General features: G+C 60.4%; 2 protein-coding genes across 6 annotated transcripts; one reads left to right on the forward strand and one right to left on the reverse strand.

Annotated features, from left to right (window-relative positions):
- The first annotated feature begins 1810 nt into the window (after positions 1-1810).
- On the forward strand, positions 1811-5949 carry SMIM29 (small integral membrane protein 29). Of its 4 annotated transcripts, none has more exons than XM_028120570.2 (5): positions 1811-1996; positions 3064-3247; positions 3431-3456; positions 3789-3894; positions 4628-5949. In XM_028120570.2, exons 2-5 carry the CDS (start codon positions 3137-3139, stop codon positions 4673-4675), a joined length of 291 nt encoding a protein of 96 aa, XP_027976371.1. In that variant the 5' UTR covers positions 1811-1996; positions 3064-3136; the 3' UTR covers positions 4676-5949. The 4 variants fall into 4 exon arrangements, with proteins under 4 accessions (XP_027976371.1, XP_087880157.1, XP_027976369.1 ...); XM_088024031.1 differs by lacking the exon at positions 4628-5949 and adding an exon at positions 4085-4245 and having other exon boundaries at positions 3064-3187; XM_028120568.2 differs by lacking the exon at positions 4628-5949 and adding an exon at positions 4085-4245 and having other exon boundaries at positions 1825-1996.
- HMGA1 (high mobility group AT-hook 1) lies at positions 5840-13996 on the reverse strand. 2 transcript variants are annotated; one of them, XM_028120567.2, is made up of 6 exons: positions 13889-13996; positions 13529-13645; positions 10045-10190; positions 8153-8236; positions 7463-7513; positions 5840-6099 (listed from the first exon to the last, which is right to left on the reverse strand). In XM_028120567.2, the coding sequence occupies exons 3-6, from the start codon at positions 10144-10146 to the stop codon at positions 6046-6048; spliced, it is 291 nt and encodes a 96-aa protein (XP_027976368.1). In that variant the 5' UTR covers positions 10147-10190; positions 13529-13645; positions 13889-13996; the 3' UTR covers positions 5840-6045. The 2 variants fall into 2 exon arrangements, with proteins under 2 accessions (XP_027976368.1, XP_027976367.1); XM_028120566.2 differs by having other exon boundaries at positions 10012-10190.
- Between the last annotated feature and the right edge of the window lie 995 nt (positions 13997-14991).

The following is a 14991-nucleotide window of genomic DNA, read 5'->3' on the forward strand; positions in this document are numbered from 1 at the left end:
CTTGCAAGGCAGGCTCCGCCAGGGAAGGTGGCCTCCTCCCTCTGCCCTCACCTCTGATAGAAGCCTGGGATGAGGGGCGCCTGGGTGGCTCAGTTGTTGGGCGTCTGCCTTTGGCTAGGGTCATGATCCTGGGGTCCTGGGATTGAGCCCCGTATTGGGCTCCCTGCTTGGTGGGAGGCCTGCTTCTCCCTCTCTCGCTCCCCTTGCTTGTGTTCCTGCTCTGTCTGTCAAATGAGTAAAATCATAAAAAAAAAAAAAAAATGAAGAAGAAGAAGAAGCCTGGGATGAGTGGTCTCCTTACTCTTCAGACTCAAAAGCCTGAGAATACCAGGAATCCACCCAGAGCCTCCAGACCCGGGCATTTCTGTCATTCCTTTCCCCTTATCTCTGATTTCCTACCAGTCAGATGATGGTGTCTGAAGGCAAGAGGCCAGAGTTCCCAACTGCCCTCTGGTTCTAGGTTGGGTCATCTCTGCATCAGACCTGCCCTAATCCCACCTCTGGAAGGACCTGAGGAAACAGGCCAGAACAGACCAAGTGGTTCAACCATGTCTGTGCCATTGGCTGTCTTTGGCAAGAATAAGGTGATACAGGTTAGCCCTCTATCTCCAGTACCACCCAAGGACCCTGGAGAGCCTCAGCCTGGTTCAGCTCCCACAACTTTTACGTTCTTGGGTGGCTTCCATCACCTGCGAGTCTGGAGTTTTCCTAACCGTGTGTGATTTGGGGGGAGAGGTGGCAAGATCTGGGTACAAAGCTACACACACACACGTATTTGAGGTAACTGTAGATTCACATGCAGTTGTAAGAAATAATAGACATCCCTTGTACGCTTTGCGTAGCTTCTCCCAATGCTAACTTTTGCACAACTATGGCAGAATATCACAACCAGGATGCTGACATTGGTAAAATCCATCGATCCATCTCCAGTGTGTGCCACTGTAATGATGAGACCACTAAAGCTTTCGAATGTACCTCCTTTTTTTTTTTTTTTTAAGATTTATTTATTTGAGAGAGCGAGAACATGAGAGGGGGTTGGGTCAGAGGGAGAAGCAGGCTCCTTGCTGAGCAGGGAGCCCAATGTGGGACTCGATCCCGGAACTCCGGGATCATGACCTGAGCCGAAGGCAGTCGCTTAACCAACTGAGCCACCCAGGCGCCCTGTACCTCCTTCTCAAGTTGCTTGTGGCCGAGGGGGACTGCACCCCGCTGCACCATCTGTGCCCTTGGAAACCGGACGGAGGTTAGCGGGGGCTTTAACAGGGCGTGGTGTGTGCCAGACTCCTTATCCACGTCATCGCTTAATCCTCACGAGTCTGTTTCACAGACGTTACGACTGAGGCGCAGAGAAGGGTGGAGGGTAAGTGGGTCCCAGGTCCCATCGCTGGGCAGAGGCGAACCCCGGCCTGCCTACTCTATCTACCCTCAGAGCACAGCCCAGAGGGCCCCTCTGGCCCTTAGGAGGCTTGGAAGCTCCGTAAACACTAATGGAGTCCTTGGGGGCCCCGGGCAGGGTCCCGTGGCGGGGAGAGCAGCCAGGCGCCGCTCGCCTGGACTAAACTTCGGGGCGTGGCTTGGCCCTACACCTGGGCTCCACCCCGGGGAACGAGGAAGCCCGACGCCCGGCCGCAGCCTGCATACGGGAGCTCCCCGGCGCGAGGCTGGGGTCCGCCCCGGGGGACGCCGGGAAGCCGCCCCGGCCCCGCCCCGCCGCGCGCGCTCTCCTCCCCCCGCTGCGCAGCGCTCGCCTGCCCCCTGCTGCCGCGGGGTGGACCCTGCAACCTGGGCCCTCCCCGCCTCCGCACGGCGCACCCCCCACCTCCGGATTGGCGGCTCCAGAAGTCTCCGGGCCGTCCGCCTTCCGCCACCGGATTGGCTGTGCCCCGGGACTGAGGCCCCGCCCATTTCCCCGGGTCCTTTGATCACGCGCCTGCCGGCTCTTCCGGGGCCTGGGAGCCAAACGAGGGCGTTCCTGTCCGGGCTGCGGCGGCGGGAGGTAAGGCATGATCGGGTTGGATGGGCTGCAGAGCGCCGGTACGGGTCCACGTATCGGGGTGCCGGGATTCCAGGATGCCCGGGCCCTCTGCGTAGCCCCCAGACCTCCCTCCCCCGGCCTGAGCCGCTCAGCGCCGTGGGAACTACCTCCCACTCGCCGATGCTGCTCCGCATCCTAGGAGCGGCCCGACACCCGCCCCACCTCGGCAGGTCCCCTCGACCATGGGACGGTGTGCATGCGACTGGGCAAGCTCGGTGCCCCCACGGACACCGGGACAGGTAGTTCATACCTTGCCCTCCAATGGAGACCCAAGCAAAGCGGGGTCGGGGACCTTGGGGTCTGCGTACAGGAGCCCATCGACAATCTTGCATCCATCGATGGGAGCTGACCCTCTCACCTCCGCCTGTCAGCCCAGGCTAAGAGGGGAGGAACATGGGCGGAGCCCCGGGTGCGGACCAGAGGGAGGTGACATCACCTCGCAGATACAATCCCGCCCTGCCCACTTGTGTCCACCCTGGCACGAGACCAATGGGGGAGAGGCTGTCCCGGCTCTGTCTGCAGTAACACCAGAGACAAGGAGGGCATAGGGAAGGCCTATAGCCTAAAGTGTGGGGATTGGACCAGGACCGAGGCAGGCTCCTTCAGATGCTCATACCTCACCCCCTGGGCCCCATAGTGCAGGACCCTCATATTTTTGTCAGATCTCCCCCTTTTACTCCACTGGATAGGTGCTGGCGGCCCAGTGTCCCAAGAGGTGGGAATAGGGGCTGGGAACGTGTAGCTAAGCTTTTCCCAGTTGAGGTGTGCAAATGTTTGGCCAGCACCTGAGCCAGGCCCCACCCTGATTTGGGGATAGGAGCCGGGCAGGACTCTGGGCCTCCCCTTGGTGCCCTCTACACCCAGATTTCCCTGGAGTCACTGGAGGGTTAAACCCGGCACATTGACCCGGAGGATCCCTCGTCCCAGGGCCTGACCTAAGTTTTGATACACCACCAGCTCTTGGGGAGGGATCCAGAGCTTGGATGTCACCCTGGGTGAAATACATAACCTCCCTTTCTCCTCCCCAGGGAGCCCAGTGGAGGCGCCCTCCCGAGGCACTACTGCCCATGCTGAGCACCCAGCCCGGCGGCTGCCGATGTCATGAGTAACACTACGGTGCCCAGCGCCCCTCAGGCCAACAGCGACTCCATGGTGGGCTATGTGCTGGGGCCTTTCTTCCTCATCACCCTGGTCGGGGTGGTGGTGGCTGTGGTAAGGAGCCCCCCACGTACACACCCGCACCTCTGCTGGGGCAGAGCGGGGCTGTGGGCGGGGGGGTGGTCCAGCCTGCACAGGTTCAGCTGTCCTGCTGTGATGGGTGAAGGGGGTAGAGGTGGGTCTCCTGTGGGCCATCCTGGGCTCAGCAGCTTCCACAGCGCCGTGTCTCTGTTACAGGTAATGTATGTCCAGAAGAAAAAGCGGTGAGTGTCCCTGTCCCCAGCGTTACTTCCCCTGCGTTCGGCTTACCTTTCTTCCCGTAGGATCAGGTGCTCTACATCCACGGCTGAAATGCCCCTCGGCTTTCCTTACACAAGCCTGAAATTCTCTACACCCCACTGTTGGGTTTTCCTGCCCAAACTGGGCTTCCCCACCGAAGAGGGGCCGCTTCTAGAAGTGGGCATGTACTGTCAGAATCCTAGTGTGCCCCCAGAGGCACCTGCCGGAAGTGCCCTGCCTTGGAGAGTAGAGACGGGGGCAGTCAGGCGTTGGGAGCGGGCAGCTCCTGTGCTGAGCACCCTTCCCTGCTCCCCAGGGCCGACCGGCTCCGCCATCACCTGCTCCCCATGTACAGCTACGACCCCGCCGAGGAGCTGCACGAGGCTGAGCAGGAGCTGCTCTCTGATGTGGGCGACCCCAAGGTGAGTGCTGGGGGCGGGGAGACTCAGCAGGCACCTGCTGTCTTCTCCTCCATCCTGCCCCTGAAGCCCAGAGCCCGGTTCTGCCCTCAGCCCTCCCCGTTTGGGCCAGGGCTAGTGGGGTGCCCCCCCAGGGGTTGTCACGGCCTCTGCCCTGGACCCCAGCCCCGTGGCACCATTTCCTCCCCCACAGGTGGTACATGGCTGGCAGAGTGGCTACCAGCACAAGCGGATGCCCCTGCTGGATGTCAAGACCTGACCTGCCCCCCTGCCCTGCTCTCCAGAATCATGGGGTCTTGGGAGTGCCTGGGGCCTGCAGCTTCCTTCCCCACTTGCACACCCCCCCCCCCCCCCCCCCCCCGGCCCCTGGCTGGGAACTGGGTCTCCTCTCCCCTCCCATCCAGCCCTGGCAGCTCACTCCCCGCCTCCCCCGCCCGCCCACAGGCCTTGTCTTTGGTGGGCCGAGCCTCCCACCGGCTCCCCGGGCTAATGAAAAGTTTTTCCTGCCCAGTTGGGTGGTTGGAGACATTTTCCTGGGCACCACCTTTCTCTTGAGCCCTCCCCAACCTGGCTTTGGATTTGTTTCCATGGTGACAGGGCCGAATGTATAGTATTCAGTATATATATTTTGTAAATAAACTGTTTTGTGGCTAGGGTGTGGTTGCTTTTTTCAAGAGAGGCTTAAGTTCCCTTCCCTGGAGCTAATGCTTTTCCTCCCCCCTCCCCCCTCCCCCAGCCTGAAGAGCTGGACAGAGCCCACAGGAGGGCCACCCCCACCAACTAGGTCCTTGGCTTCCACCCTTACCTACCCCAGGGACCCACCATAGAAGGACTCCGGTCCAGAAAAGGTATTTTTTTTATTCAAGTAACTGCAAATAGGAAACCAGATGGGGGGGCCCCAGGCTGGGACAAATAATGGCTCCCTCCTCCCCGACAGAACAGGGGGGAGAAGGTAGCCCCTACACCCTCGACGGTCAATACAGGCCCCCCCCCACTCTGCTGCAGCATCCTAGGGGCAGGGCCCCACCTTCCCTGGGACTGGGGTGGTCGGTAACCCAGCCTGTTCTGCCCCGGGCCCCTTCCCCTAAGAGCCTCCAGGAGGAGGGGAACGTGGGCAGAACAGGAGGCGGCAATGAGGATGAACATTTGGCGCTGGTCGCAGCAGCAATGACGGATGTCTAAGAATGGGAACATTGAACGAAAACAACGCAACTGTCCAGAGGTAGTTTGTGAACAGAGGAAAAGATGGAACCAGAACCTTGGGGGGTGGGGAGGAGCAGAAGGGTGGGAGTGGGCAAGGCTAGCTCCTTGTTATTAGTGCCCCATGTGAGGAAAGGGGAAACTGAGGCCTAGGGTGGAAGCGGATGGGGTTGGGCAGTGGCTCCAGCCCACCTGAGGAGGCTGCCGCAGGGAACCTGGGCCTCCTGGACCTCACCTGGAGAAAGGGGGACTGCGTTTCCCTCACGGCAATAGATTCCAGGGTGGGGGGGGTGGGCTGGAGCCCATTTAGAGTAGGGGGCTCAGACCCCTCCTGCCTTCCTTCCTGTGCCCAAAGGTGGCTGTCCGACCTAGAGCAAGGACCAGGCAAGGGAGGAGGGAAGGAAAGTGGGTGTGAGCCGCACCTTAGACACAGGCCGCTAGGGGGGTGGGCATCCTGGGGCCGAGCGCCGCCCCCCCATTGGCCATGCCTACTGTTGCCAGTGCTGTGGAGTGGGGCAGATCAGAATGAGACGGGGCACAGGCCCCTTTTAAGGCCAGGGGAGCCCTCCCAGGCCCCTTAGTGGGAAGCCAGAGAGAAGAATGGGGAAGCAGAAGGGACCCCCCCAAACCAAGAGCCCAGTCAGCAACGTCCCCACCACAGAGCACGGGGACGCAGAAGGGGCAGGGTGCGGAGAGGTGCGCAGTCGGCTTTGTCTGGAAGGGCTAGTGTGCGTGTGGGTGAGGGCTCGCTGGAAACCAAAGGAAACTGCTCCCCACTCGGGCCTTGGGGCCCCGCAGCGGCTGGTGTGCTGTGTAGTGTGGTAGTGAGGGCGCAGGTGGGTGGCGGCGGTGCGTGGGCCTGGGGAAGGGGGGGGCGGGGGGAGCGGAGCGGCGCTGTCCAGTCCCGGAGGGAAACTGCTCCTCGGCGGCGAAGGAGCGGGCGGCGCGGCGCGGTCACTGCTCCTCCTCGGAGGACTCCTGCGAGATGCCCTCTTCTTCCTCCTTCTCCTGTGAGGTGGGCAGGCCAGTCAGCACGGGGGGGGGGGGGGGGGGCAGACCAGGATGGCCCCCAGCACTCCCCGGGCTCCCTGGCTCTCCAGAAGGGGGATGAGTCAGGGCTGAGTGTGTGAGTGACTCAGCAACCTCCACGGCCCAGTTTCATTCATAAAAAAGGAAGAATTTAAAGGGAGGGAAAAAAACCTCACACACATGCTGCTCTAGCCCAGAGCCAGGCCCCTTCGGCCCCAGGACCTGGGGGGGCGGGGGGGGGCACGACCCGCAGAGCTCAGAACCTCACCCGATTGGGGCAAGTGAGGAAGTCACTGGCTTTCTATAGGAGGGGAAGGGAGAGGTGGCCAGGAAGAGGAAATGAACGGGAAGGGGCGGCTGCAGGGTGCATGAGCCCCCCCTGCTGGGTGCAGTGCAGGGGAACCAGGTGGCCTTGGCCCGCAGGGGCAGCAGAGGGGCTGTGGAACCAGGCCAGGGTGGAGAGGAAAGGGAAGTGTGTGCCGCCGGGGCTCACTCACTGGGCGGGAATGTCGGCACACCACACGGGCCTGCGGCCCCCGTGCCAGGCACAAACTCCAAAACAACTCGCTTCCTGTTACTCACTCCTGGGGCCCTGCCAGCACCCCCTAACCCCCCTCCTCACCCTGGTGGTGGCTCAGCTCGAGGAATGAAGGCCTCAGGGAGTTCAGGGAACAGGTTGGGGGATAGAAAAGGGCCAGGAGGAACAAGGCTGGGGTGGCCTTTAACTTCAGCGTAGGCCCTAGAAGCAGCCTCCTGACCCAGCCCACCTTCCTCAGTTACCAGCTATTTGGGGGCTCAGAAACGGAAGATGGGTCCCAGGTGAGGAGGGGCCTCCGTGTGGGATCACCTCCCAACTCCCACACAGCACTACCCACCCCACTCAGGGCTGAGCTCCTTTGCTGCCTCACCCTCCCTACCCAAGATCGTGGTGAGGACAGACCTCACCCTCTGCTCACGGAGCCTTCTTTCCTCATTTCTATTATGGGGGGGGGTGGGAATGGAGACTAGATGGCCTCCAAGTCCCCCTAGAAGCTGAGTCTGTTCTAGCTAGGAGCAGAGGAAAGAAGAGCCCCACCCTCCGCTAGGGCAGGGGTCTGGTTTGTACCTGGGACCCCTTACTTCTCATGGACACAGCCCTTTAAAAGCCCTGGGCTGGGTGCCAGGATGCTGGGCCACATGCAGATCCCTTTCCCTCTCTAGGCCTGGGGAGGGTGATGTCGTGCTATTCCTGGCTCAGGTCAGACAGAGCCATCCTTCCCTGCTGAGCGCACAGGACTCGGCATCACCCATTCTGAAACGCCCTCCCCAGCAAACCACGCCGCCGCCATCCCTTCACACCTACCAGTTTTTTGGGTCTGCCCCTTGGTTTCCTCCCTGGAGTTGTGGTAGTTTTCTAGATGGCCAGAGAAGAGATCCACTAAGTCAAAAATGTCCCCAGACAATCTTCACCCAATGACCAGTGCCCCAGTGGGGAGGGGCAGAACTACCTACCTCTGCTCAGGGCAGCCCAGGACTCTCACCCCAGCAGGCCCACCCGACTCCAGCTGGTGATGACTGGCCAGCCACACTGCACCCCCCCCAACATACACACACGCCCCCCATTCCCTCCTCCACCCATGACTCAGAGGATATGAGTCGTGTCTCAGAAAAAAATAAAATAAAAAACAAAACAACCTCTCTGAGAGGCTGCTGTCACTGGGAATCTGGCCTTCCCTGCTCATCCCCACTCCCTTGGGATCCAGGGGGACCCCAGAATGGAACATTCTCAGCTCAGGGACTGGTGGAGCAGTCCCCCTTCCCTCTTCCCAATGCACCCTTCTCTAGGCAAGGAGAGCAGCAGGGCTGCTAACTTGATTTCCCCAGAAGTGAGGCTTCAGTCCTCACCCTGCCTTCCCCAATTAGCCAAGACCCACTGCCACCCATGCCAGGGAAGAGGGGGCAGGGGACAGAATCAGGACAGGCCAGTGCCCTCCCAGACCTGCCCCCAGCTGTGGCCATGGGCCGAGGGGCCGTCCCCCTCCTGTGTCCTCACCCGGGTCTTGGCAGCACCCTTGTTTTTGCTTCCCTTTGGTCGGCCCCGAGGTCTCTTAGGTGTTGGCACTTCGCTGGGTTCCTTCTGCAAAGACAGATGGGGTAATCAGGGACCCACAAATGCCACCTGTCCCACCCCTTTCAAAAGACATGGCTCTCTCCCCAACCCCGGCAAGACTGAACCAGCAAGCCAGCACCCCGACCCAGAAATCCACAGGAGCCACGGCAGGCAAGCCCTCGTGATTCAAGTTCTCACTCTGACCATCTTTTGCAAAGCCCCTCCCACGCCTCCCTGTGACAACAAGGGGACAAGAAACAAGAAAAGGGAAAGGTGGCATGGCGGCAGAAAGACACTGTTGGGCAGCTCGGCCACCGCTGGGCTCTAAGCTCTTGGGCAAGACATGGGATGCTTGGGCCTCGGTTTCCTCAACTGTAAATGGTAACAAGACTTAGCTCACAAGGTATCAGGAGACGAAATGAAGAGTGTGGAAGTGTCCAGCACTGGACCAAGACAGTTGCCTACTCCCTGTGGGGGATGCCAAAGAGGGGAAAGGATACCCCCCCACTAGAGGGAGCCTCCAGCCTCTACCTGCAAACTAGACTCCCTCCAGGCTGCCATGCCTCCCAGAGAAGAAATTATGCCTGGATGTCGGAAACCGAGATCTCTGCCGTGGTTGCCACTAAAATTTTAATAAGCCTGACAGAATAAAAAGCTGCTGCATAATGCACAGAAGCTGGGCAGTAAAGGCATGTCAGCTGTGGTTTTGGGGTGGCTGCCCAAGGGCTGTTTAGAACTATGGTCCACTAACCCAACACCCCCTTCTCGGACACCCCTCTGTGGACCCCAGCTAACATGCACGAGGTAGAGGCCGAGAGAACCAGACTAAGAGAATGACTGCCCTCCACACACTGTGGGCTCTGGAAGAGGCAGCTGAAGCCCACCACCCAGACTCCTCAAGGCTCATGTCTCCCTGAAGTCAGTACAGACCGCGCGCTCCATCCTACAGATGGGGAAGCCTGAGGCCCACCATGCCAAGAGCAAGGGTTGACCTCAATTCCTGTCCTCTTTCCCGGGAAAGGGAAGTAAGCTGGGCCTCACCAGCTGCCGAGAATCAGAATTCTCTCGATTCTGAGAGAATCAAAGATCTCCACCACATCACAGGTGGCCCCCACAGCCTGACTGGCATGTTCCCTAGCGTGCCCCATGCCCCAGAGTGCCGGCTAACCTAACCCCATGGGACCTCAGTGGGGGATGGCACCAGGGTTCAAGGGTCACTCTCTCGCCAACTTCCCCACATTTTTAAGTTCTTAGGCTTCCATTTGCTTTTACAGAGCCAGAGCGGAGCCTGGCCCAGGGCCACACGAAGTGAGGCCCCCAGACAGGTGCCGGCCCAGGAGCTTTCTGTTATGGGCCTGGGATGAGTAAGTCCAGAAACTGACAGTTAAGTATTTAGAAATGTTTATGGTTAATGGACAAAGCAGTATGTGCAATGAGTCTAAGGATTAGAAGTTGGAACTTGTATGTATATGCGACTCATCTTTACCATGTTTTTATAAAGGCACTGGTCCATGACAGCCTGGAAGTAAAGGGTGGGTAGTTACCAGGGTGTGAGCCCCGGCCGTGTGACCACAAGGTCACTTCTGGCTTGGATGGTCTGGCATGGGCTCAGGGCTTCTCAGCCCCCTGCGAGTTCTCTCCTGGGGTCTCAGGAGCTGACCAGGGTCGGCATGTGCTGGGTGTGTTTGAAGGACACACACACAGCAATGATTCTGCAGCCCTCTGCTCGTTTTCACTTGCTGAGACACCTGGCACCTCCCTAACCCAAAGGGGTAAACCGAGGCAAAGGTTCGGACACCCACCTGACTCCCTACCAGCGCCGTCCCGGGACTCACCGGAGGCTGCTTGCGCGGCCTGCCCCGCCCCCGCTTCTCAGTGCCGTCCTTTTCCTGCTTGGAGGCCAAGGGCTGGCTGGACTTCGAGCTCGACTCGCTCATCTTCCCTTCTCTCTGGAGCAGGTGGAGGAGCGATGGCTGGGATGCTGGGAAGCAGAAGTTGTTTTAAACGCAAGACCTTGCTTCGTCCACCTCCTACCCTCTTCACCATTCCCACCATCAAGGGGCACTGTGGGACCCTGCCTGCTCCTGGGGATACTTGGGATTCCTGCCCTGCTGAGAATCGGGGGATGGAGCAGGGTCTGCCTGGCCCCAGCAGGCTGCTAAAGGGTGGGGCTGGGCCGTTGGCCCTAATCAGCTTCTTATCTCCTGCTTAGAAGGGTGCTTTGTTGTCCTGCCACCCCCACGGGGCCCAGGCCCAAGACCATAGCCAGCTCAGATGTGGTTCTGTGGGTGAGGCCACCTGGACAAAGATATAGATGGGGGGGGAGCACTCTCACTGCCCCAGCGCCCCTCTCTCTAGTCAGCTGCCCTTTCCCTTAAGAGAAAACCCAGCCTGAGCGGCTCACAGGCAACAAGGGAGGAAAGGTTAGCAGGGGGAATAAGCCCTGGACAGACGGCCGCCATGGGCACCAGCCCCGGGCCCACCTGGCCAACAGTGTTGCCTATCCGCCATGGCCCAAGCCTCACGCCCAAACGCTACCAGGGCCAACCCTGACACTCCACACCAATGGCCTGGCCAGGGTTGGTGCCCACCCCACCCGTTAGCTCTCCTCTCCGCTCTCTCCCTGGGGTAGAGCTTTGGGGATTCAAGGCTGGGAAGAGTTTTGGGAAGGGGGAAGATGGTTGAAATTGTAGTGAAGGGAGGAAAACAAACCCAAAGCTGAAAGGTGGGTCTCCCCTTTCCCCCACCCCACCACCTGGAGTCAAATGAGATCTTCCCCTTTAGTGCCTGCTTTCAGGAGGGACAGAATTTCTCCACTGAGATCCTTCTAATATGCTAGCTGCCCACCCCACCTAGCAGGGCTGGTCCTCAAAGTTTCTTGGTTCTTTTCTAGCATCTTCCCTCTTCTTAGAGGCTGTTTTGGGTTTAATCAGCCCCGCTAATTGAGTTTACCTAAAACCTCCCACTGAAAGAAGCACCTGGCACCCCGTATTTGGGAGCCTCTTCCAGAAGCTTAAAAGACAGTGAGGGTCTTCCCCCCGACCCGGTCCAATCCCCCTCTGTCTTCCCAGTTGCAGAGCCGCAAGACCTGAGAGACCCATGGCTCCACACGTCCCTGGGTAACCAATCCCTGGTTGCTCTTGGCAAAGGTTGCACCCAAGCGGCTTCACTTCTAAAAGACCTTCAATCTGTAAAATGGGGGTAAGGCTAAGACATCTACCTTAACCACCTTTCCACACTGATGCCAAGGATCAAACTAGTTCATAGTGAAAATATGTCCACAACAGAAGTCCTCGCTCCAATCAAAATGAGAACTAGAACATTCGAAAATGACTTTCCTTTCCCCTTTTCAGATTTTCAGACAATTTCCAATTTTAACTTGGGAGGAAAAAAAAGTTTTTTTTTTTTTTTGCAAACTTGTGACTTTTGGAGGGCTTAAGGCCCCCAGCATCAAGCATCAAGCTTCTCCAGACGGCGAGACTTTGTCTGGTAATTATTCTATTTTATATTATTTCAGACTTGAAGACCCTTTTAAACAAGGTGGTTGGTGATTTACCCTGCTCCGTCATTAGTGGCTTGGCCTGCTCTGTAATTACAGGCAGTGATTAGAATCTTATATTACACCACAGGTTCCCGTTCAAACTAAACATCAAAATTAATCAGCCGAAATGAGTGCTGACCTCACATGAGGTCTGCTGAAGGCCCCCTCACAGAGGGGGTTCCAGTTGGGCCAAGCTAGCCCCTAATCCCAGAGAGCCTGGGCCCAGCATGCCTGGGAATCCTGGTGGGTCTCCGGGAAAGTTCTTGCATCATCTGGAGCTTCCCCCCACCTCTTACAACTGGGAACCCTTCAATTCACTCTCTGACCCCCCCCCTTCATTCAGGCCTCCAGAAACTGAGTGAAGGCCTGAGGCCCTCTATGGTGAGACCAACAAATGCTTGTCTCTTCCACCTGTTTCTGAATATCAGAGGCCTGGCTAGACGAAGCCATGTTTAGGGCCCGACCTGAATCCTTCAGTTTGTAATAAGCCCTTCTGGGCCTCAAGCTTGTCCCCTCCGTACACTGTGCATGCAATGTGTATTCCTCAAATGCTTACGGAGTCTACGAGAACGACCCTAGGAAATCATCATGGGGCTTCCTTGTTTTCCAGAAGAAAGTAGCCCAGAGAGGCCTGATAAGTTGCTCAAGGTCACACAGCAAGTTAGCGAGCAGGACAGAGTAAATTACTGGCGACCCCTCTAGCCCGCCACTTTCCTTAACCGCCGGGAGACTGGTTAAGTGCCTGTCGCCCCCTGCTCCAGACCCGGCCCCAGGGTGACTCTGCAAGTGTCTGCGCCGGGCCGTTGCAGGGCGGCCGGCGGGACTAGGGGCGAGAGCGCGCGGGGGGAGGGGCACGGGCTGCTCTTGCAGGCGCGGGAAACTGGTGCACCCCGACCGCATGCACCGCCACGCGGGTGCACCCGGCCCCACTTCCTGCCAGAGGGGGCACCCAAGCCCGCCTTGGGGCAGGAAACCTGGCGCGCGCGGGCGCGGGGTAGAGGAAGAAAGCCACCTCCCTCCGCGTCCTCCCCGCAAAATAAAGACCCAGAAAAAAAAAAATTGAAACGGGGAGTCAAAGGGACTAGTTCCAACAGAGCCCTGCAAAGCAGAGAAACCTGTTTGTGGGGGCGGAGGGCAGGCCCGGCCCTGGGGGCTGAAGAGGCGCAGGCCGGGCCAGAGGTGGGGTCGGGGTGAAGCCCCAAACCCAGGCCCGCGATTCGGCCTCATCTGCGTAGGGGGGACACCAGGAAAAAGGCCGAGCGGGAACAGGGCCGAATTGTGGGGTTCCTTCCCATCCCCCTCACTTCTAGAACTTCCCCAGACTGCGGGGGGCGCCGGCCCCCCACTCGCCAGCTGCGCCGCAGCCTGTTCCTCTCCCCGCCCCCCCCACCCACAGCCCGGGCCCCTGCTCGGGCTCGGGCTCCGGCGGGAGCGGCGGCCGCGCGAGGTGCACCGGGCTCCGCCGGGTGCACAACTCGCGCTCGCCGCAGCCGCGCGCCCCCTCCCCCACCGCGCGCCTTTCCCGGGTCCCCGCCCCCCGCAGGGCGCCCGCGGCGCGGGGGAAGGGGTGCGGGCGCCCTCCCCGCGCCGCCGGGCCCCGCCGCCCGCCCCCGCGCCGCGCGGCCCTCCCCCGCCGGCGGCTCGCGCAGCCCCGGCCTGGGAATAAAGCCGGAGGCGCGCGCTGCAGCCCTGGGCGGCTTGCAGGAGGGGCGGCGTGCAGGCGGGGGCGCGGGCGCCCCCCTCCGCCGCCGCCGCCGCGGGCCCCGGGGACGACTCACCGCGAGCTCGGCCGCCGGCCTGCGGTGCGCGCTCCGGGCTGCCGGGAGCGACGGTGCTGGGCGCTGAGGACCGGCCTGGCTCCGCCGCCGCCGCCGCCGCTGGTAGCAAATGCGGATCTGAAACCAGGAGAGAGAGCAGAGGCGCTCAGAGACCGCCGCCGCCGCGTGCTCGCCGCCCAGGCCCCCGCGGGGTATTTATCTGTCACATCCAGGCGGGGGGACAAAAATATTCACCCTCCCCCGAAGGATGGCGAGGGGCAGGAAGCTAGGCACGGCCCGTGCGCGGCCTCAAGAAATAAATAATTTAATTAAATGATAGATATAAAAAAAAAGAAGCCACCGGAGGGGCCGCGAACTCACGCCTTCTTGGAGCCGCGCCAGCGCCAGAAATAGCCCGGGCTCGGAGTCCCAATTAGAGGAGCGCAGCCCCGGCTCAGGGGAGCTTAAAAAGAGCGACCCAGGGGCAGGGGGGACGGGCCCGCCCGCGCCAGCCGTGTCACTGTGGGGGGCGGGGCCATGCAAATGAGCCCGGGGATTTAAAAGGGCGGCCGCCCGCCAGCCGCCGCCGCCGCGCGGGTGGGTGCTGACTACGGGGAGGGGCGTGCGGTGCCGGGCGCCTGGGGGCGGGCGCGCGGGAGGCCTGGGCTGGGAACCCGAGGCGACGGCCCACTCCCCACTGTCCCGGGCCGGGAGACATGGGAAGGTGCACAGAGGGGGAGCACCGGGGAGCTTTTCGCGGAGGGTGGGAGGGGAGGACGTCCTTACGGCCTGCAACGGGGGGGGGGTCCCCGGGAGAGTCACCTCTAGGGGCCTTCCGGGCGTATGGGCCTGACGCCCGCGGAGCGCGTTGGATGTGGGCGGGCGTTCGTGCCTGCGGGGTCCGCGCGGGCGGGAGGGGGTGGAGAGAAACGCGCCTGTGAGAATTCCGCGGCCTACCCGCCGCCCCCTGCGCCCAGCTACGCGGCTCATAGATTTCCCCTGGGCGGACAGGTGTCAGCATGTGCATTTCAGTGCCAACCTGCGTGTGGCTGACTGGTGAAATACAAGTCTTGTGAAATACAAACGTGAAACTTGTGAAATCCCGAGTTTTCGCTTATTAATGGCCGCGAGTGAGCCGTAATCAAGGTGCAGCCTCCAAGCGAAACAAACGATTGGCTCGCTTGCAGGTAAACCTGAGGGTGGACTCATTCCTATAGGTAACCTGGATGGTGTCTTGGGGATGCCTTCCCACTTTGTGCCCTGGCCCTCTCCGCTGTGACTTTTAAGAAAAATAAGAAAGCGTGAGCCGTTGGTCGCCTGGAAGCACTTTGAGGGCAGGGACTGGTCTACGCAAGCCATACCCGCCACGCCTGGCCCGCCCGGCGCCTGGCACAACAAAGACTTGTTGCACGAATGAGAAGGAAGCCAAAGGGGAAAGATGGCGGGGAGGGCGGTGGGAAAAGAAAGGGCGCTGTCTAGAGCGG

The sequence above is a fragment of the Eumetopias jubatus genome, unplaced genomic scaffold, assembly GCF_037043125.1.
Source record: "Eumetopias jubatus isolate StellerSeaLion01/CBP00866 unplaced genomic scaffold, mEumJub1_p1.0 scaffold_6, whole genome shotgun sequence".
NCBI lineage: Eukaryota > Metazoa > Chordata > Mammalia > Carnivora > Otariidae > Eumetopias > Eumetopias jubatus.